Below are 21,369 nucleotides of genomic sequence, written 5' to 3' on the forward strand. Positions count from 1 at the left end.
ATTTCTGTGAATCAAAAATATGAAAGTTCATAACCCAGTATCCTACATTGTAGAAAACACAATATAGGTGAGCAGTTCTACTGCTATTCTATTTAAGACTATGTTTTTCAAGCTGCTTTGTCTAAAAAGAAACTTCCTTTGCCATAATAACCTCCTTGACATACAAAAATAAGTTATCCAAACCATTTATTCAAGAAAATATTTGATAAATTGCTAGTGTTGTTCTTTTATAACAACTAATTACTTCTGTAACGTTAAGGTTATATGAGCTCTTTTTACTGTGAGACAGTTTTCGTGAGAATAAATTGTCCAGACAAACATATCTACCATACTTTATTTTTTTATGAAGTACTGTAAATGTCCCATATGACCTGAGATCTTTATTATGAAAGCCACACTTAAATATACACAAAAGATCTTAAATATAACTGTCAAGATACAGTTCAAGGTTTTTTTTTTTCCCCGTCAAATATCTGATGCAGAAGAATGATACAGGTTTTAATAAATAAAACAGTAAATTATGATATGATGAAGATATCTAAGAAAGTTATTCATTGCTGTATACATATAAACATCAGCATCCTTGTACCCTTCCTTGGGTATTTGAATGACAGTGGGTTGATCTTTTAGTTTTTTACTCACTTGTAAACAGACTTATTTCTTCTGTTTGTAAACAGACTTTTAAAAACAGTATGCAACTACTTAATGGAAATAAGCTAATCTACATGAGGAAGAGCTACAGTATCATCATTTTAGTTTAGACATTAAGTTAGAAGACATCCTCCAGCCAGATAAAAAACCCCTTGTCATTATATATTGATCTGAATTCCGTGCAAATAGTTAACACACTGCATGTCATTAATAGTGTATTCCTAATTACTTCTTTATTCAAGATGAAAAATGAACTGTAATACGGATGTTTTATTTATTTCAGGTAAATAAGATACCATGTTCTTCTGCAAGAGCGTTTATAGCTAAAGATGTAATTATTAAAAAAAACAAGTTTTCATATGTTAAGATAGAGAAAATATTCAGTCATGAGTATTTACAATCACCCATGTTTAAAAGCATTGCTAAGTTCTGTGTGCTTCATTTTATATTTCTATCAAGAAGTGTACATTCTTCCCCTTAAACTTCTGCTTCTAGACATTTTACTGTGGCCTCAGGCTTGGTTTTAGACTCTTCCACCTTTTTTCCATTATTCTTTGTTTCCTTCTCAGGTGTTTTGTCATTTGACTTAGCCTCTTTCAGAGCAGTAGTTTCAACCATTTCTTTTTGCGGATTCTTGTTTGAAAATGGGAAGGTTTTCTTGTACCTTTAAATAGAAAAAAGGATAGTAAAGCAGAAACACTGACATAGTTTGATAGTATCACTCAAGATACAAAGTGAAAAATATCTAGAATTAACTTTCTTTGCCATACTCAAGCAAAAATCTGACAAAATAGTGGCATGCTAGATCATTGTGCTTTTTCAAGCAATGTGCTTTTTAAAGAAATATTTTTTTAAAAAACAGACAATGTATATTCAGGATTCATGGTACACAACGATAAAGCTATCTGGGCTAGGATGTTAGAAATGCACACAACTTTTTGATATGATTTAATGATGCGCTGTGTTGAAGATCTTTACGCATGACAAATGAGCTCAACAATTATGTTATTCTGAACACAATCATAGTCCAATAATAAAAACTTTTACCTTGAGTCTGACATAGAAAGAAACAAGAATAAAACTGTATAAACAGACATATACAAACAGATGCACACTTCAGTGTTGCTATTTTGGCACACTTGGAAATATTTCACACTAGGCAGGACTGACTAATCAAAAATGGGCAATATTTGTCTTTGGTTCCTTTTGTAAAGCAGGGAATGGCAATAACAGCAACAAACTTTAAGTGCATAACAGGGTTTAAGATCTTGTTCTTTGTGCTACACTGTTATGTCATTATCATTACTTCTTTGCTCTTTAGCTATATATTTAAAATATTCACTGGTTGTACTCTAGGAGTTAACTCAGTCCAAGAGAAAAAAAAAACAACTTACTTTTTGATATAGCAGACTGCTAGAACAACTGAAATAATGAAGAAGATGACTGCCAGTATAAGAAGTGCAGTGGGGATACCTAGAGATAAAAGTGAAGTAAGCATAGAGTTTTTATATGTACTTAATTCTGACTTTCTAAAGGCTCATGAGCATAAATTCAGATTCTTCTAAAAACAGCCTAGTGTAAAAGAGGTACATACACATCAACTCAAGTCATTGCTGTATACATATAAACATCAGCATCCTTGTACCCTTCCTTGGGTATTTGAATGACAGTGGGTTGATCTTTTAGTTTTTTACTCACTTGTAAACAGACTTATTTCTTCTGTTTGTAAACAGACTTTTAAAAACAGTATGCAACTACTTAATGGAAATAAGCTAATCTACATGAGGAAGAGCTACAGTATCATCATTTTAGTTTAGACATTAAGTTAGAAGACATCCTCCAGCCAGATAAAAAACCCCTTGTCATTATATATTGATCTGAATTCCGTGCAAATAGTTAACACACTGCATGTCATTAATAGTGTATTCCTAATTACTTCTTTATTCAAGATGAAAAATGAACTGTAATACGGATGTTTTATTTATTTCAGGTAAATAAGATACCATGTTCTTCTGCAAGAGCGTTTATAGCTAAAGATGTAATTATTAAAAAAAACAAGTTTTCATATGTTAAGATAGAGAAAATATTCAGTCATGAGTATTTACAATCACCCATGTTTAAAAGCATTGCTAAGTTCTGTGTGCTTCATTTTATATTTCTATCAAGAAGTGTACATTCTTCCCCTTAAACTTCTGCTTCTAGACATTTTACTGTGGCCTCAGGCTTGGTTTTAGACTCTTCCACCTTTTTTCCATTATTCTTTGTTTCCTTCTCAGGTGTTTTGTCATTTGACTTAGCCTCTTTCAGAGCAGTAGTTTCAACCATTTCTTTTTGCGGATTCTTGTTTGAAAATGGGAAGGTTTTCTTGTACCTTTAAATAGAAAAAAGGATAGTAAAGCAGAAACACTGACATAGTTTGATAGTATCACTCAAGATACAAAGTGAAAAATATCTAGAATTAACTTTCTTTGCCATACTCAAGCAAAAATCTGACAAAATAGTGGCATGCTAGATCATTGTGCTTTTTCAAGCAATGTGCTTTTTAAAGAAATATTTTTTTAAAAAACAGACAATGTATATTCAGGATTCATGGTACACAACGATAAAGCTATCTGGGCTAGGATGTTAGAAATGCACACAACTTTTTGATATGATTTAATGATGCGCTGTGTTGAAGATCTTTACGCATGACAAATGAGCTCAACAATTATGTTATTCTGAACACAATCATAGTCCAATAATAAAAACTTTTACCTTGAGTCTGACATAGAAAGAAACAAGAATAAAACTGTATAAACAGACATATACAAACAGATGCACACTTCAGTGTTGCTATTTTGGCACACTTGGAAATATTTCACACTAGGCAGGACTGACTAATCAAAAATGGGCAATATTTGTCTTTGGTTCCTTTTGTAAAGCAGGGAATGGCAATAACAGCAACAAACTTTAAGTGCATAACAGGGTTTAAGATCTTGTTCTTTGTGCTACACTGTTATGTCATTATCATTACTTCTTTGCTCTTTAGCTATATATTTAAAATATTCACTGGTTGTACTCTAGGAGTTAACTCAGTCCAAGAGAAAAAAAAAACAACTTACTTTTTGATATAGCAGACTGCTAGAACAACTGAAATAATGAAGAAGATGACTGCCAGTATAAGAAGTGCAGTGGGGATACCTAGAGATAAAAGTGAAGTAAGCATAGAGTTTTTATATGTACTTAATTCTGACTTTCTAAAGGCTCATGAGCATAAATTCAGATTCTTCTAAAAACAGCCTAGTGTAAAAGAGGTACATACACATCAACTCAAGAATAGAGGTATTAGGAATCTCAAAAGGTTCATTACTCCTGCTCATTTTTTCAAGAGAGACTAAAACAGGTATTTAGGCAATCCCTGACAGATGTTTGTCTAATCTGCTCATTGGAGGGTTTTTACAACCTAGAGAACAGATTTTTGTGATTAACTATCCTTACAGTTAGAATGCTTTTCCTCATATTTAGTCTATTTCTCAGTTGCTGTATATTAGGATTACTTATTCACACCTCATATCTTGAGAACACATCCATATTTGGAGAACAACAATTCTCCTTAAAACTTTCTTGGCTTCTTTTGTTTTTAAGAGCCTGCCGAGTTTTCCATTACTCTGAGCACATGGTGTTTGCTAAGACTTTCTCAGAAATGTATTTACCCCAGATCACATTAACCAGAATGAAATTCCACCATTTCATATTGAAATATTATCAAAAAGTATAAAATAAGATCTTACTTCTACTTAAAAATTATTTAAAAATCCTCTGCCTTATAAGCTTTGCTTTTGCAAAACCATAACACTCCTATTCTGCCTCCAGTTCAGCTATATCAAAATAGATGCTGGAGTAGCAAACAAAAATAGCACTAAACAGTTTTATTACTAACATCTACGTAACTAGCTCTTCTGATTAAATAGCTACCATATATGGCCTTTACCTCCAAAGACAATGGCATCATTCTTAAAGGCAGCATGGGAAGTGTAGTTAGGAGAGTCAATCGGTGAGTATTCCTCTGGCATTTTTGTAGTAGTGCCCTCTGTTGGTAATATAGTTTCAGTTATACATATTACGCGAAATTTTATATTTTTCAGGGATTGTTCCAACTCTGTCACATTGGGCACTGCTGTGATGTTCTCAGTCAAATCAGAGCCCGAATATGCGGTTAAGTCTGTTGGTGCACTTGATGCAGGTAGCATGGTTGTAGTTGGATCTGGTTTACATGAATTAATCTGAACATCTGTAGCAGGGAAAGAGTTGTGTTGGATGTTATTTTTGTAATTACTGTACACACGTTTATTGAAATTGTTCCTCAGTCATTCCCTTCTGGAAATCATTATTTATTTATTCACAAAAGCCTTACCCAAATCAGGCATGCCTATTTGAAACCTGTGGCTACAACCCAGATTACGCACCTTTTATCATTACTCACATAGTTAAACGCGTTTTTGAGCAAGTGTGGTGCTCATTTTATAGTTGCATACCAATGACAAGATTCCTCCTGAAAATAACTTAGAATAATAATGCAAATAAAAGACAATAATATGACCTTCTGCAGAGCAGGAGACTTAACTGCAGATCCAAGATTCAAAAATATTTCTATTATGTTATGAATATGTTCAAAACATATGCATGCACTGTTGATACTTGGAACACTACTTTGAGTTCCTGGAAACAAAAGTAGCCCATAAAACTTTCAGGTAAACCAGGCACCAGTGTGAAATAAAGAAGTGACATGATTCTAATGGGGGCTAGAAAGAAACAAACTTCAGGCACGCTCAGAAATTAAGTCATTTAAGTGATGTGAATGTTGTCTATATAAAAACGTGGGTGCAAGTGGACTTTTGTATGTAAATGGAAAAGCTGAGTTCTGAATCAGGCTTGTGAAAATTCTTCTTTTCTAGTGAAGTTCTATATTCTGTAAAGCTATAAAAATTTCACTAACAAGCAGATTACAACATAAATAACAGGGAAATGACATATGTACTGTTCTCCAAATGAATCCCCATGGGAAGTCTGATGACGCAGTTACATTCACGGAATAAAAAGCTAAATGGCAGGGTCTTTTTACTTTTTCCACTACAGTTTTCAAGTGATTTTGGCATTTCTTTGGCACAAAGAAAATTGACAGAATGAGTTTCTGCCAAATATTTTGGGTAAGAAATACCTAGAACAGGCAACAGTTTGGAAAGTAAGATAAAGAAATGCAGAATCATCCCAATGTTAAATATACATTACTTTAAGTTATTTTCTAACCATTCATCAAGCTTAACTTTCTTCACATACTGTAACAGTATAATTTTTTTGTATTAAAGCTAAACAAAGCAAGTAATTTGGAATTACTTGCTACCTCCTTAGCATTACCCAACCTACCCAACATTTCTGATGCAGAATGACACATATTTCATGCACTGAAACACCATGTTGCATAGGAACAGAAGAAATAACACTACCAATAGGAGCAGCTTCTTTTAGAGCATGTTGCCTGAGTACTAATTCACCTATGCATTCATCAATAAAAGCTATGGACTGTAGAGAAAAACGAAGTTAGCCCAATCATATTGTTAACTTTACAGGTTAGGCGATAAGTCAGTTTTTAATGGTGCTTTCTCTCTGCAGTACTTTCTTATCAGCAGTCAGATACTTTGTAAGCCAACTACTTATATCACCTATCCCCCTTCACTAAAATGGCCCAGCGTCATGAACAAAGTCCCACTGGTGAAAGCATGGCCTTCTCCCGAACAGCTTTATCCTCAGTCTCTTCGTAAGCTCCAATGTTCACAGTCACCAGACATGGTCTTAAGTCTTTATATCTTTGCATGGGCGTATCTTGCATACCCATCTTTCTCCTGCTCTTTCCAACCCTTGTTCACACCTTTCTTGAAAAATTTCAGGATTTTGTACCTAATCTCTTGCTCTTGTTATCTAAAACTTGTTGGTAAGGTCTAGGGACTGATTAGAAATAATTTCTTGATCCTGTATATGGTCTAATTATTGGGATAGTTGTTACATAATAATCATAGATATGGGACACTAGCAGGAACACAATGCCTCTAATTATTTTTAGTTAATACCACAGAAGTCATTAAGAAACAATACTGATCTACTGTGCTGAGAAGATCTAACTTACATCAAGGCCCAAGTTCCACTGTTGTATCTTCAATCTGGGAATAGACAGTCAAAAATGAGGGGAAGGACAGGTCTTTTCACACATAGGATGATGCACATTATGTTTGATTTTACTGGCAATAGATTGGGAATCTAGTTAATTTTATGGTCTCTCAGCTGTTCTAGCTTATATTTTAATTTAGTTTAATGGCTACATTTCCTTTTATCAAAAACCATTCAACTTTTCCTGAAGTACCTCACTCTTGGTCTTTTTGCAAGAAAACACACATCACACACAGACACCCTGGTTAAAGGTTCGACTCACTGTCTTTCAAATTAGCGTGCCTAAATAATCAAAACATACTAAGAGCGTTGTGTTGACATTACAGAATGGTAAAAACAACTCTTCTTCAAGAGCTTTCATAGCAGCACCAAATCATTAATTTGGATTGACTGAATTGACCTTTTGTATTTCTTTTTTCCCCTATAGAGCTAAATACAGCTTGACAACATTTAAGATTGGGGGGGGAAGGGGCAACGGATTATAAGAACTCACTCGTTATGATTTTTTCCTGCAGATATTAAAAAAATAATAAAAACCAAAACACAAAAAAATGTAGTTGTCATGCTTACATACCTGAGGAATTGAAGCAGTAAACCTTAAATGTTTTAAAGGGTTCAGCATACCATGGCACTAGTCCAACGTTGCCCTTACCACATTTCTTGTTGGATGTTATCCGAGGAATGACAACCAATCCATCTTTCACCCATCCATAGCTACAATAAAAAGCATCAGTCCTTTTAATATCAGATTTATCACCAGCCTCAGATGTCTGTAAAGGTGTTCACTAAAGGTAATGAGACACTAACTGATGTCATATACCTGCATGTTTCAAAGCCATGTTTCAAAGCCTTTTCAACTTGGTCTTTACTTGCCAATTGTAGATTCAGTTGATTACATGCATTACTTGCTTCCGAGAAATTCACTTTCTCCTCAAGATAAATTCCTACACCTGTGATCCTACAAGGTGAAAGAATGGAACCTGTAATTTAGACATAAATATTCAAGGTTAGTATTTGAATATTAACATTTATTCCTCATTAAGAATTTAAGATCACATTCCACTGAATTAAATCTTGTTAAAAGTTTCTAGCTTGAAGATAGTAGAAAACTAATTTCTAGCAAAAGAGATATACTTTAAAAATAGAACATTTTCTTAACACAATAGTCTAGAATTTCAAGAGGTTTGGCTGGTATTAGACTAAATGCATATACAGTCAGCATTTGAGTCATTACCTGGAGTCAGTTTCTTACTAAAGACATTCTTACTTGTCATATTTATTCATGCAAACTAGGAAGAGTAATCAGACAGGGTTTTTTTCTTTTTTTTTTTAATTAAAATGATAAAACTAACAGTTGCACTGAGGCACTGATTCTGTCAGTGCACCACTCTTACCAATATGAGTTCTATCAAAGGTATTACACATAATTTTTCATCAAATTAATATACCAATAAGAAAATATGCCTGTACAGGTTGTATCATTCCTTATGCTCCTTATTCCTCCTAAACTTTTTTTTTTCCCCTAGCTTGGCATGATGTTTCCAACCCCCAGCCACTGTCAAGGGTTTGATTTACTGAGTGCTTGGCAGGCAGCAGGAAAGGAGGGGATAGGCTGGGTGAATTTATGACACTTTTCCCCATTCCTCCTCCATAGGCAGTTCATCCAGCTTTTTTAGATAGCCACAGCTGGCACCCTATTCATGACAGCTGCACCAGGAAATACGTAGCTTAGGTCTGATTACACCTGCTCTACTTTCTTAGCCTGTTAAGGACATAGGACAGAATTCAGGATTTCACACAGACAAGGAGAAAGGATATTACTCTTTTGCCTCCATATTTCACTGGAAGCATATCCTGGAAAAAAGATTTTTTTCTTTGAGTTATGTACAGTAATTGCCATATTAAATGAAATATTTCAACATTTCATTGCAAACATTTCAGATAACCAACAGCCACAGGTGTTACTTCCTTGCTCAATATGCTTTTCAGACTGTGTGCTCACCAGGTATGTACACTAATGAATACTTCATAAAATCTATGTATCAGAATACAGCCAATCCACAAACTCTCAAGTCAGGATGAAGTGATGCCTGCAGATCCACCACATGACTTCTTAGCAGCAGAGGTTAAACTGAATTTTATGAATTGAAAGACAGAACTAGCAGCCAAGCCACTCCCATGATGAGAATGGGATAAAGATGACTAGGCTTGTGTGGAATGCTAAAAGAAAGGCAGGCTTTTCACTCCTGCTCCCACTGGGTGTGGTGGGGTTGGAAATGGCTTCTAGTAAAAGATGCATCTCTGCTGTCTTTACATTTAGTTTAATTGGACTTAAATGTTTGGTAGAGCAATCATTGAATTAGGTGGATTTATCTTGCAGGATGGAGGCTGTGGCCTCCCATTAACACTTCCTGGTATGGTGTAGACCCAGTCACCTGGCAGGTGAGCCAATGAACACTTGAGCAGGCCCATAGCCAAATCGTGGCTGCATCCAGCCCTGACTTGAACATAAGACAAGCCCAAACATATTGCATGAGGATGCAGAGGAGCCCTGTTGCTCAGTGAAGATGTGTGGGTAGGTATCAAGGACCTCAAGTCTATCCAAGTAGTCCCAATGTGAATATGATTCACACTGTGAAATTTCTTCCTTTCGGCCAGCCCGTCTTCATGAATGTCCTCTTGTATGTCTTTACTTTGGCAAAAGTGCTTCTGTATCAGAGAGGTCAAACACTGGAACAGGCTTCCTAGAGAGGTGGTCGATGCCCCAAGCCTGTCAGTGTTTAAGAGGCATTTGGACAATGCCCTTAACAACATGCTTTAACTTGATCAGCTCTGAATTGGTCAGGCGGTTGGACTAGATGATCGTTGTAGGTCCCTTCCAACTGAAATAGTCTAGTCTAGTCTATTCTAGGTGTTCCAGTGTTAAGTATTCTTGATTCCCTTTTGCTAACAGGCAACTCTCGTGGTCCTCTTGAGAATCGCTTCTGGTTTCCTGAATAACTCCCTGTCTCAGCTGCTGAGGCACATGCCACTATTCCTCTTTCTTAGTTTTCAAAGACCCCACTCCTCCTTTAGGGTTTATGCCTAAATCCTTTCTCCCCTTACTACTTTTTATGCTCAGGCTTCACTCAGTCTTATTGCTTACTTAGTCAATTATTTTCCTATCTTTAGATTTAAGCCAATACAACTTTTAAAAAAATGTAATGCTGAGAATGAAAGTTTCTCAATGACCAACTTTACAAATTTCAGTCAGCTGAACAGCTGACTAAATGGAATTTCCTGAAACCTTAGAAAGTTGCCTAGATACTTGTAAACTGTTACAGTCTTTAGTCATTCAATTACAGGACAAATATTTTTACATGAGAATTGCATAACAGATACTTAGCATAATATAAAAATTCAATACCAGAAAATTAAGTCTTAAGTGATAAGAAAAGTGACTGTAGGACATGGACCAAAGTTGTACCTTAGAATTAGCTAGGCCTTTTAAAACAAAATGGTGAAGTAAAAGAAGTGTTTTGGAAAAGTTATCAGCCTCAATCTAAATTCCAGATGGTTTTACAGTGTGAGGAAGAAATCCAGAAAGAGAACACTAGCCTCTTCAAGTCTTTTCATCACCTCTTAAGTCACCTCTGAACTCTGTTCTAAAGATGACTGAGTTTGTACAGGAGACAGACTAATCCTTTAGAAGCATATTATCCTTTTTGGTCCACAAGCTGCACATAGCTGTACTTCAAGCTTTGCTCTATTTAATTAACCTACTAATAATGGGACATTCTCCTCAGTATTTGGGTCTTGTGTGAAAAATCTGTTTTACTGAGAAAGGTGGGAAGACCTAGACAGAAGAATCTCACAACAAGACAAAGTTGTCACAGGACGGGAAGAAAATTGTTCAATTTTTGTAAGCTACGGGTATTGGCTTTATTGTGCATTAGTTCTCTTCTTGCTTTTTTGGGGAAGCTGTTGTTTCTATCTCTTTGCCTTGCGCCAAGCATTCACTCTGATTTATTAGAGAGAGTTTCCTTTGGCTGCTGATGTCAGGGAGCAGCAAGAATGAGGCTGTTCCACAAGGAAAGAGGAGCCAGGAACTGAGGGTGACCACAGCACAGGCAGGACAGTGCCCTCACCAACCAGGGCACAGTCCCACAGCACCTGAACAGGACCACAGTGGTGACAGCAGCAGGTTTCACTGGCAGCCCCAGAGAGAGCAAGACAATGAGTCAGATGCAGGGTTCATCCAGAAAGTCTATTTGGGAACAGCAGAAGATGGTGCTACCTATAACACATGCTTGAATTCCATCCTGGAGACAAGGCTACCTACAACCTAAGTCCAGAGTCCGCCTGTGAAGCCCAGTCAGTAAGTCACTACAGGAGGGGACAGGGCATGCTACAACAGAGCTCAAAGACACAGCTGGAGATCATCCCTGAGCTTAATTGGAGCTCTTGAACCGGGGACCAGAGAGTGCATGAGTAGGTACCCCAAGGGAGGCTTGGAGGGGAACTAAGGGGGGTCCTAACAGCTGGAAGGAATAGTCTTAAGACTCAAGCTCTCCATCTCCCCAGTGAAAATTATTCAGTGGTTGGGATTGCTGGAGGACACTACTGTTGTTAGGTAATCCAATCCTGTGGAATTTCAACAGGACTTGAGCATCTAATTCACTCAGTCCAGGTTTCCTTCAGAAGCCTTTCAGTAGATAAGAAAATCAATTGTCTGCAACAATGGTGTATGTTCTTTTACATAGGTAGAACAAGCATTTACTCCTTGCAAATTACAGTGAAACATCCAGAAACATCTGATGTACATTGAGTATCTGCAGATATCCTTGTAGCTACTGCAGTTAGAATAGATTGCGTCAAGTTGATCACGGAATTTGAAGGAGAAGACGTTCAAATTTCACTAACATATAGAAAAAAGGGGTATTATATGACCTTGATTGAAAAAATAGGTTCATATAATAATGTTTGAGGGAGAAGGGTTATCTAAGCACTGTGTGATAATGTTGATGTTGGCAACTCCCTTTGTTAATTTTTTTCAAACAGTTTATACAAAATAGGAACTTTTGCACTGTATTAACCAGAGACAGGCATGACTGCCCTGGAGATGAACTGCGAAATCCCTACCACACATTTCCTTCAATGTTGCAAATCAAGACAGTGTCAGGATATTGCCAAATCAGAGCAAAACACTTTGCATTAAAGAGCATTTTATCACAGACACACAGAACTGGTTTCATGCATGCTTTGCTCTCTGAGGATTGTACAAAACTGTTTGCTGTGGTATTTTAAATAATACAAAATAAAATCACATTTCAATAGATCTGAACTTAATCCTAAATACAATACCAAATCTTTAAACCAAGCAGTTCTGTAATGTTTAGACAATAATGCTACAGCATTTAGACAGTAATTAAATTAGACAAACAATGAAAGTTCCCCTATATGCTAGAGTAGTTTTCATTGCACAGTATTCTCAAAACCCTGTGGTTTCCTATGCCCAAAACACATTTACACACGCTCCCTTCCCCCCATTTTTGTTTGCAAATCTAGCTACTTTTTTCAAGTACTTTACTGTTCAAGTAGGAGACTTTAAAAAGTGGAACTTTACATACCTGTTATAAAGTAATTTTGAGCCATGAATGTCATAACCCAGATGAAAAACACTGCTGAGGTAACTCCAAAATAAGTTGCCATTGCCACCAACTTGGAAAATTAAGAAATTCAAGGTGATTTGTCTCCTGTGCTAAGAAAAGTTAAGGTATTGGATACTATCAGACCACTTTTGAGATGACTTCTTGAAAGCAACTTCAGCTGTCACTGCACTGCTTCATAGAAAGAACGTTAGAGCAAATGTGTTGACTGTCCCACTCAAAGGTGAGGTCACTGACTGGAAATCCCTAATCACCTTTTACACTTTCTTTCATGTAGGACTTGTTGGAAAATTTAACTACTGCTGACTCAGAAAACACAGCTGAGGAAGGGAGATAAGACTGTTAGACTGCTAAGTCAGTAAACACTTTGAAAGAAGTTTTTCTTTTGCTATTTTTTCCTGTTTTACTGATTAACAGCTCATTACTCATGTTGTCTATTCATCTGGTAAATAAAATGAATTCTCTATTGTATCACAGCACGCCAGGCAGGATTTTTCTTTTGGAATTGGAAGGGCATCCATTCCCCACTATCCTATTTGTCTTGATGTAGTACTTTTACCTTCCTTTGCTTTAGAGTTCCAATGCAAAAATAGGTACCATAACACAGAGATAATATGATACCCAGTTTTGAACAGATTTGGAGATACACTACTGTAAATGGGATTCCTTGTGAGGCTGTAGGGACAGAGGTGGGAGCCAGTCCCTTCACTGCTGTCTTTTGTGAAGTTCCAACAAACAGTGATTCCAATAGACTGATTCAAAACACAGATGATCCTCACGGCTACAACTTAGCAAACCTTCAGGAAGTCTTAGCAAGGAAACGATTTTTGCAGAGATTCCAACAAACATAGAGCAGGAATGGAGTTCAAGAGATCAGCTAGTTCCCTTTACTGTCACTAGGATCAGCTGTACTTATGTTATTCCTGACAGATGTTTGTCTAACCTGTTCTTAAAGACTTCCAGTGACAAATTCGTAACATTTCTTCAAACGCTCTATTCCAGTGCTTCACTGCCCTTTACTGTTAAAAGCTATTCCCCAGTCTAAACTGACTTACCCATACCATGGTGTAAACATACCACTTCTTTTTCTGTTGGAAATGGACATGGAAAATAGTTTATTCCCTTATGTTTTGCATCAATCTTACGTATTTAAAGAGTTATGCCTCTGTTCCCACTTCTCTTTCATCTAAGAAACCCCAGCTTTCTCACTCTTTCTCTCTAGCTGAGGCCTTGCCAATGCCAAGTACTGATTAATAAGTTATTTTACCTGCTTATACAGTTCAGAATTGTATGAGCCCTTTTTTGCAACAGGATGATTTTGTTACATCATGTTCAGTTTGTGATTCAGTAAACTTTTAGATGTCCTACATCCCCAGGCTGTTTTCAAGGTCCTGTAAACACAGTGTAACAGTAGCTACCTCTTTAAACTGTGGTTCGCATTGTAGAAAGTTTCCACTTAATAAATTAAGATAGTATTAACTTTTATCTGATCACAGGCCAAATCTCTTACAGCAGCATGTAACATGGTTATGGGTGTACTATAACATAGACAGGCATGTACAGGGCTGAGTGGAGGATGCTGTGGGTTAATGAAATGATGTCTTCATTAGCAATAAAGAAATGAAAATTGGGTTGTGTTTGGGCTATGGTTTGGAACTGAATGTTGAGATCTTAAGACAAATTTCTTGCTCCAGTTTCTATTTACTCCTTTATTGTGTTGTACTTACCTGCCTCTACAAAGTGATGGTAATCTGAAATACTGTAATCAGACTTACTCTCACTGAAGCAAGTTCTAAGTAGATTCACTGGCATTTACAATGTAGGAGCGGAAACTAATAGTTATTGTGTAGCTCTCATGGACTAGTAGACTGTGGCCGTAAAACACCCTGATCATTAAACAAAATCTTACCATGCTTACCTTGAACTGCTAAGTATTTCCTACCACGAAAACTAATCAAAAGCTGGGTTTCTGACATTTAAAAATTGCATGCTAATTGTCCCTCTAAGTGTTAACACTTTGTGCCTATTATCCTCACTGTGGCAAAGTTCCTTTAGTCAAACTCTGTCCATGCTATTGATGCTTAGTAGGATTTTTAGCTGGAAAAATGAGATAAAACACCTTTGTAACACCAAACAAAGAAAACCCCCCAAAATAAGCTCCTTCATATGGTTTTGTAAGAACAAACTACAGATTAGGAGAGGGAGAAAAGAATTTTAGAATGATGAAGTGAAACTGAAATGTCAGTTTCTTCCTTTTTATATTTCAGCTGTTCCAAAACTGTGTGGAAGATCACTTACCTGGACTGTAACAGTATAAAAGGTCTTTAACCTGTTTGTGGGTCTTTATCTTAACTTGTGTGGTGAAAAAAAAGCAGCCTTATATTGAACGTTTAATTAGCATTTGACCTAAATACTTATAGTAAACTGTAAGGAAAATTCCCAGCATCTCATGCCAGCATGTTTTAAAATGCTGATGAGGATTGCTAAACAGAAAAGTTTTGATATGGGAAAGCAGACTTAACTGTTCTCTACAATCATTTCTAAAGGAACCTTGAAGCCTGAACAACAGGAGAGGAAACAAGTTAAAAAAAAAAAGTTTGTGTGGAAAATACAAATATCAGGGTCTTTTCCTCGTAACAGTCATTCCTTTCAAAATTGTCACTGCCCCAAAGTTTTTCTCCCTGACACAGACCATCAGAGATTCAGAAGTGACATTTCTGTTCTTTGTGGAAATTGAGCATTGTCTCCTTCCCGCTGGTCTGGCAGTTCAGCTCTCCACAAAGCCCAGGCTCCCCAGACCTCCCAAGCCTACAAGAACACAGAGCAAATAAAGAATCCTAACCTTTCACTCAGCCTCCTTTGGTTACAAATCTCCCTTGTGTCTTTCCGTGTTCAACCTCCTCAGTGACAGGCAGCCCCCCTCTGAAGCAGGAGTTAAACTCTCTCCAGGATATTTCAGTTTCCTCTCTCATCTTGTTTCTAGGGTATGACAGGGATGACCCTGCTTACAAACACTTTCTCTATTGAAACAGGAGTTTGCTTGCTTCTTCTACATCATTTTCCTGAACAACTGAAAGACTAAGAACAAGATCTTTGGTTATGTGTAACGTGGCACTACATTACACAGTATAGATGAGGCAGTATGTATTTCATAAGAACATAGCCATTAATATGCAGACAGAGCGCATGTAAAAAACAAACCTTTAAGGTAGCAACATTGAGGACTTTGAGACCATACTTTTATTTCAAAACTCAAGTATGTGATACTATACAGTACAATACCAGCACACTTGTGCAAAATCTTACAATATTACAAATTTAAATATGATACACAAAAATAGTGCCCTTTTAAAATTCCTTTTACTAGAAACATCTGTGCTGTGCAGGAAAAACAATAAACGTGTCTTGTTAAAGCAGAAAAATAAATATTGCACCTCAAGAAAACTATTTCAGTGTTAATAGCATAAATAATAGATCTATTTCTTCTTATCTGATGTGATCTCTGAACACAGAAGAGGTTGGGGTTTTTTTTCCAGATAAAGCAAACTAATATCCAACAGATAAAATTACATTTTGAAAAGGTTTTTAGCTCAATCTAATTTCCTATTTTAAAGCAGAAAAATAAATATTGCACCTCAAGAAAACTATTTCAGTGTTAATAGCATAAATAATAGATCTATTTCTTCTTATCTGATGTGATCTCTGAACACAGAAGAGGTTGGGGTTTTTTTTCCAGATAAAGCAAACTAATATCCAACAGATAAAATTACATTTTGAAAAGGTTTTTAGCTCAATCTAATTTCCTATTAAAAAAAAGGTGTCTTCATTAACTAACTGAAAAATATAAGCAAAAATATTTAATGTGCTGTTAGTCATTGTGGTTCATTATTTTTAGTGGACAGTTTGCTCAAAGTAGTTATAAAAAGAACATTTTTTTTAAAAATAAACTTTATCTTCATCTTTTCATCCCCATTAAAATCTCTTGCCTCTTTCAGTCCATTCCCCACAACAACTAATAACTTTGTGGCTAAATTATGTTTGCCTTAGACATGCAAGTAGTTCAGTTCAAATCAGTACAACTACTTATTGAAATTCGCCCTTGTGCATTAAGTCCACAAAAAGCCAGTGTGCTGAATTTCAAGAGAGGATAGAGACCTTGTTCACCTACTGACCAAAAAAAACTTAGCACATGCTTATGTTAAGCAGTTCAACAGTCCTATTGATATCAATAACTTTCTACATGTACATAAAATAAGGTGTTGGACCCATATCAGTGCAGATATAAATAAGAGCGAATTAATTTGATTATAGGCATTGCTTATTATTTTTCCTCAGGGCAGTCCAACATTTCCACAATCACATAATCAAATATGTGCCATCATTTTTGGCATAGAGGATTCTGAATCTTCAGGACTATTTACCTTCAATTTTTATTGCCTTATTAAGTTATCAATGCTATTTGTAAAGAATATTAAGTTAAAGAAGCTGATTTTAATAAAGTATTCAAAGAGCAACTGACAAGTTTCTTCAAATACTGAAAGTACGTGAAATGTCACAGTTCTTCATAGTCAGATATTCTAACTGAACCAAGCAGATACCAAGTAATTTGCAAGAAACCCTCTTCTGTCTTATTCTTTACCAATTACAATTTTAGACCAAATGACACTTTCCCATTATCCTTTTGAACTTCCTTAAGCACATTATGCCTCAACAATTGCTTTTTTTTTTAATTTATTTTTTTATTTTTCTTTTCTTTCTCCATATAAATGTCTCTTAAGAAACGTGTGGCTAAAGATGTAACAAACAAAATTCACCAGCAGGATGTTAATAGTGCCAGATATGTGAATTAAATTTCTGACTGAGTTAGAAATTTGTTTTCTTTGATAGTTAGCTTGAGGTTCAGTGTTTACACCAAAAGAAAACAACTACTAACTGCATCTGAACTGAAATTACAGTACTTCATAACATACTTGTCCTTCAGTTGGTAAACAGACCTGTTAATCAGTCAGTAAACGCCAGAAGAATGCAAGACATGAGTGCAATCACGTGTCACACTGATTTTGATATTGTGGTTAGATTCAAGCACATAGCTATGGAAAGACAAACAGTTCATCTTCAATCAGAAGTGATGTTCAGCAGGTACATATGGTATACCTTAAGTGACATGCATTTTGGTCTCAGCCTTAGGTGGTGTGGTTTTTACAGATAATGGCTTCACCATTTTGAAATTGCTTGTCTAAAAATTTCAGGCTTTCACATTCTTGCGTAAGAACTCACAACTCCTAAATAGGAAGAACTGTTAAAAAATCTGGGCAAAGGATTATCATGACCTGATAGTTTAGCTTTGAAAGCATATTGGAACAGTTATATACTTGGCATCAGATTCTGAAAATGAACTACTAAAAACATGCAGTGACCTCTTCAAAGTCCTCACTGCTTTCATGTCCTGATTCAGCGAGGCACTAGTAGGGTTTTGGCTGTATGCAGAACTGTGTTCCTAGTGCAGATCTCAAAGGATATCTATTTCCAGTATTAGCAGTAGGGCAGAGTCCACTTAGTGTGATCACCTGTATACACAGGTTTGAAGACTTTTTTTTTTTTTTTTTTTTTTTTAATAAAGAATTGAAGATTGCTTCCCACATCCAAGACTGCTGTATTTTGGGCTTGGGCAACACATCTAATCTTCCAGACATCAACTACTTTTTTCTGTAACCTGTAGTGACTCTGAATGGCATACACAAATCTGTTGCAAAGCATGTCCCTTTGATGTATCAGAAGTTCCCAGATTTATTTGACGATACCAACTGTGCCACCTAGACCTCATTTTAGGTTTTGTTGTGTATAATATTTAAAAAAAAAGTGGTGGTCCCATTCTTAAAGTATACCGTAAACCACATTTATGCATGTACTTAGTATTCCATTTAAATAATCATACAGATAATTCCTCTTATAAAATTACTTTATCAGCAAGGCATTTGGTCTGATAATATAATTCTAACTTTCCATAGAAGAGCTTCTATTTCTATCCAATAATCATGAATAAGGAAATGAATTAGACTCTTAAAACCCAAAGGACTTAAATGCCATTAGTACTTAACAATCACCAAGAAATTCAGGAAATGCAAAGTAAAGCACTAACTGCAAATGCAGGTTTTACAATTTTCTTCAAAATCATAGCAGAGATGTCAAATGTCCTGTGCAAATCATTCTTTTAAATGTCTTGCTGGTTGCTGGTTACTGCCACAACCTTATCCCGATTCAATATACTTTTATTTGTATCTGTCATTTACAATAAAAGGACAGACAGGATTATTTATCAGATTGCCATTTTGGCAAGGTATGTTCACAACCTGATGGTGTGGAGTAACTCACTTGTCTAACAGATCACATTTAACAACCGTAAGGATGACTAAGCACTACCTTTAACAACTGTGTTCTAATATGTGTACTTGCTCAGGTACCATAAATACATGGTTGTTCCTTTATTATTCAGTGTGTTGCTCGTGTTGAAATCCTGAGTTCCACCAGGAATATTGATGGGCAGCAGAACAGCTGGCCTTCCCTTCAGGTCCCTCTGATTTTTCATCACAGGAGTTGTATGAATGGTAGATTCCCAACACCACAGCAAAAATGATTATCGCAGCCACTACAAGCCATACCACGTTCCAGTGTTTACACAGTTTGGGGTACAGTATATGTAAATAATTAATGATGACTTCAAGTCTGCTGTAAAATTAAAAGAAAACTGTTATACATTAATCATATGCAAATTTATTATCTTAAGCTTTTCAATTTGAGAAGTTTCACAGATGTATGGTGCACCATCTTTCTTCCAAATACAAACACCCTGCCAAAGAAGAATCAGACTGTTAAGTTCTTTTAAGAAGAGCTGTACACTCAGATATGGGTGATATTTGCAAGACAGCTGAAGACCTTAAACTTGACTTCTATGTCTCCCACCTGCCAACTGGCAAATCTCAGAACTTGGTATGATGTAAAATTCTGCACTGTTCATAGCTTGCTCAACTAAATTAAACATTAGAACACGTTGTAAACATTTCTTCCTAAGAGTTTCACGACTAGTGAGATGGCTGTCCTTCTGAACATGGCTGAAATCTCAAATTAACAGATGTTTATAACCATAATGGTTATGGAATGAAAATGAATTCTTCTGGATCACGTAAGGATTCCTACCTTAGCTTGCGATGGGACATATTACTTGCTTTGGCCAGCATTTAATTCCTCTCTAATGCAAAAGTCTCTTTGCTTTTAAAATGCAGGAAATTGCAGGTATATTGAATTGCGTGGTAGAACCACCGAGGAGACTCAATAATTAACTCTAAGAAAAGTTGAAAATTTCAGAAAAATCTTCCAGTTAGGCATTAAATGCTTCAGGTAAGACACCAAGCTGAGGATTCAAAAGTCCCCAGTACAGACAAAGAGCACTGGGTACAGATGAATGCAAGAAACGTCAATCTGCTAAAAGGCAGGAACTCCAGCACAGTGCTGTTCTGCTGCATCTACACAGCTTCCAGAGAGGGCAGGCACCTGCCTGTCCAAGTCAGAGCAAGTCCAACATTGCTGAGGAGCTTGTCTTAATCTGCATTCACTTTGTAGATGTACTGAAGGCTCACCTGTGAAGACCCTTTGGGAATGACATATGGCACAAATATGGGCATCAGATTCCTGAATTACAACTTTCATGAGACAGTGCATGCCTACTGAGCAATACATTCTGGCACCTGAACAACTTTTGTGGAATATTTTTTACCTCAAATCAAAACCAAACCTCATCAAGATGAAGCATCTTGATGTCAACGTACAATTTTAGTTGAAATATCAAAATAAGAAGTTTTGCATTTTGCAACTATGTTATCTTGGAATATGCCATTCTGTGAAAATACTGTTATTTCAAATATGTTTCCCTAGACTGGAAGAAAACACGTGAAGATAATAGCATAAAACACTTGGTTGGGTACCACAAATAGAAAAAAGTGTCTATTCTTGTACGGACATATTATACCACTCTCTCACCTGCTTTTCAGGTTTTTTATCTCATCTTCATTTTCACTTTCTTCGTGTTCATCATGACTTTCTTTTGGTGTCTCTTCATCTTCTTCCTTCAGTTCTTGAAGTTCTTTGGTTTTCTTCAAGCCTTCCTGATAGCTTTAACATACAAAACATTTTTCTTAGTCTAGCACACTGTATAAGCCTGTTCCTATGTAATGAAAAATTAGCTTTATGTTTTGTTTCATGCAATAAAACACAAGTAGTAGTGCTGCAGCACTCAGAGAAGAGTAAAAACTAGCTAAAGACCATGAGTATGGCACACAGACAGCCACCCTTCCTTAACAGAGGATTATATTAGCTCTGTTACCACATTTATCATCTTGAAAAAGAAAAAGAGGTTATAGTCCTCAGCAGAGCAGAACTTTTGTCTGTTGTAAAGGAGTTGGTAAGTAAATCTCTATTATTTTTCAATCATTTCCAATACCCTTTAGATATTTTATTTTCCTGGAGAATAAGTGCAAATCAATGCTAAAGATAGATGGCTTGTTGGATTCTGCAGGAGAGGATCAAAATTTTTGTCTCACTCTTCACAAAGTACAAAGTTCTTTGCTTGACATTCAGAAGCAGATCCCAAAGCTGTTAATTGCCCCAAAACATGCTGTGTAAAGCACTTTGTGATACAAACAACATGAGTTTACTGCAAAAGTTGATACCTGCTCTTTACTCATTTCCGTGTACACTTTTCAGAATAAACATTTTAGAAAGTTGTTTTGGATTATCCTATCATGAAGCTGTACACTATTGACATAAGAACACTCAGTCAGCTCAGACTCTCTGATATAACTGCTTTCCCACAGTT

At 36.1% G+C, this 21,369-nt stretch overlaps 2 protein-coding genes and 1 long non-coding RNA gene across 10 annotated transcripts in view; all 3 read right to left on the reverse strand.

Annotated features, from left to right (window-relative positions):
- Positions 1-322: 322 nt before the first annotated feature.
- Positions 323-2,129, reverse strand: LOC109279735. Its single transcript, XR_002086323.1, has 2 exons — positions 2,046-2,129; positions 323-1,315 (listed from the first exon to the last, which is right to left on the reverse strand). It is a non-coding gene; the product is annotated as an uncharacterized LOC109279735 (long non-coding RNA).
- Positions 2,130-2,270: 141 nt separating this feature from the next.
- On the reverse strand, positions 2,271-12,728 carry LYVE1 (lymphatic vessel endothelial hyaluronan receptor 1). Its single transcript, XM_009288817.2, has 6 exons — positions 12,462-12,728; positions 7,673-7,832; positions 7,427-7,566; positions 4,622-4,921; positions 3,753-3,831; positions 2,271-3,022 (listed from the first exon to the last, which is right to left on the reverse strand). The coding sequence occupies exons 1-6, from the start codon at positions 12,541-12,543 to the stop codon at positions 2,836-2,838; spliced, it is 948 nt and encodes a 315-aa protein (XP_009287092.1). The 5' UTR covers positions 12,544-12,728; the 3' UTR covers positions 2,271-2,835.
- A 4,530-nt stretch (positions 12,729-17,258) lies between these two features.
- The window catches only part of MRVI1 (murine retrovirus integration site 1 homolog), an 83,828-nt gene continuing 79,717 nt past the window's right edge, over positions 17,259-21,369 (reverse strand). For 7 of the 8 annotated variants that reach the window (XM_019474528.1, XM_009288823.2, XM_019474530.1 and 4 more), the window contains 2 exons: positions 20,535-20,666; positions 17,259-19,226 (listed from right to left, as the gene is read on the reverse strand). In XM_019474528.1, the coding sequence (XP_019330073.1) occupies positions 18,986-19,226; positions 20,535-20,666 (373 nt within the window). In that variant the 3' untranslated portion in view covers positions 17,259-18,985. The remainder of the gene's footprint in view (positions 19,227-20,534; positions 20,667-21,369) is intronic. The other variant, XM_009288824.2, reaches the window with a different exon arrangement.

Source organism: Aptenodytes forsteri, unplaced genomic scaffold, assembly GCF_000699145.1.
Source record: "Aptenodytes forsteri isolate BGI_AS27 unplaced genomic scaffold, ASM69914v1 Scaffold8, whole genome shotgun sequence".
NCBI lineage: Eukaryota > Metazoa > Chordata > Aves > Sphenisciformes > Spheniscidae > Aptenodytes > Aptenodytes forsteri.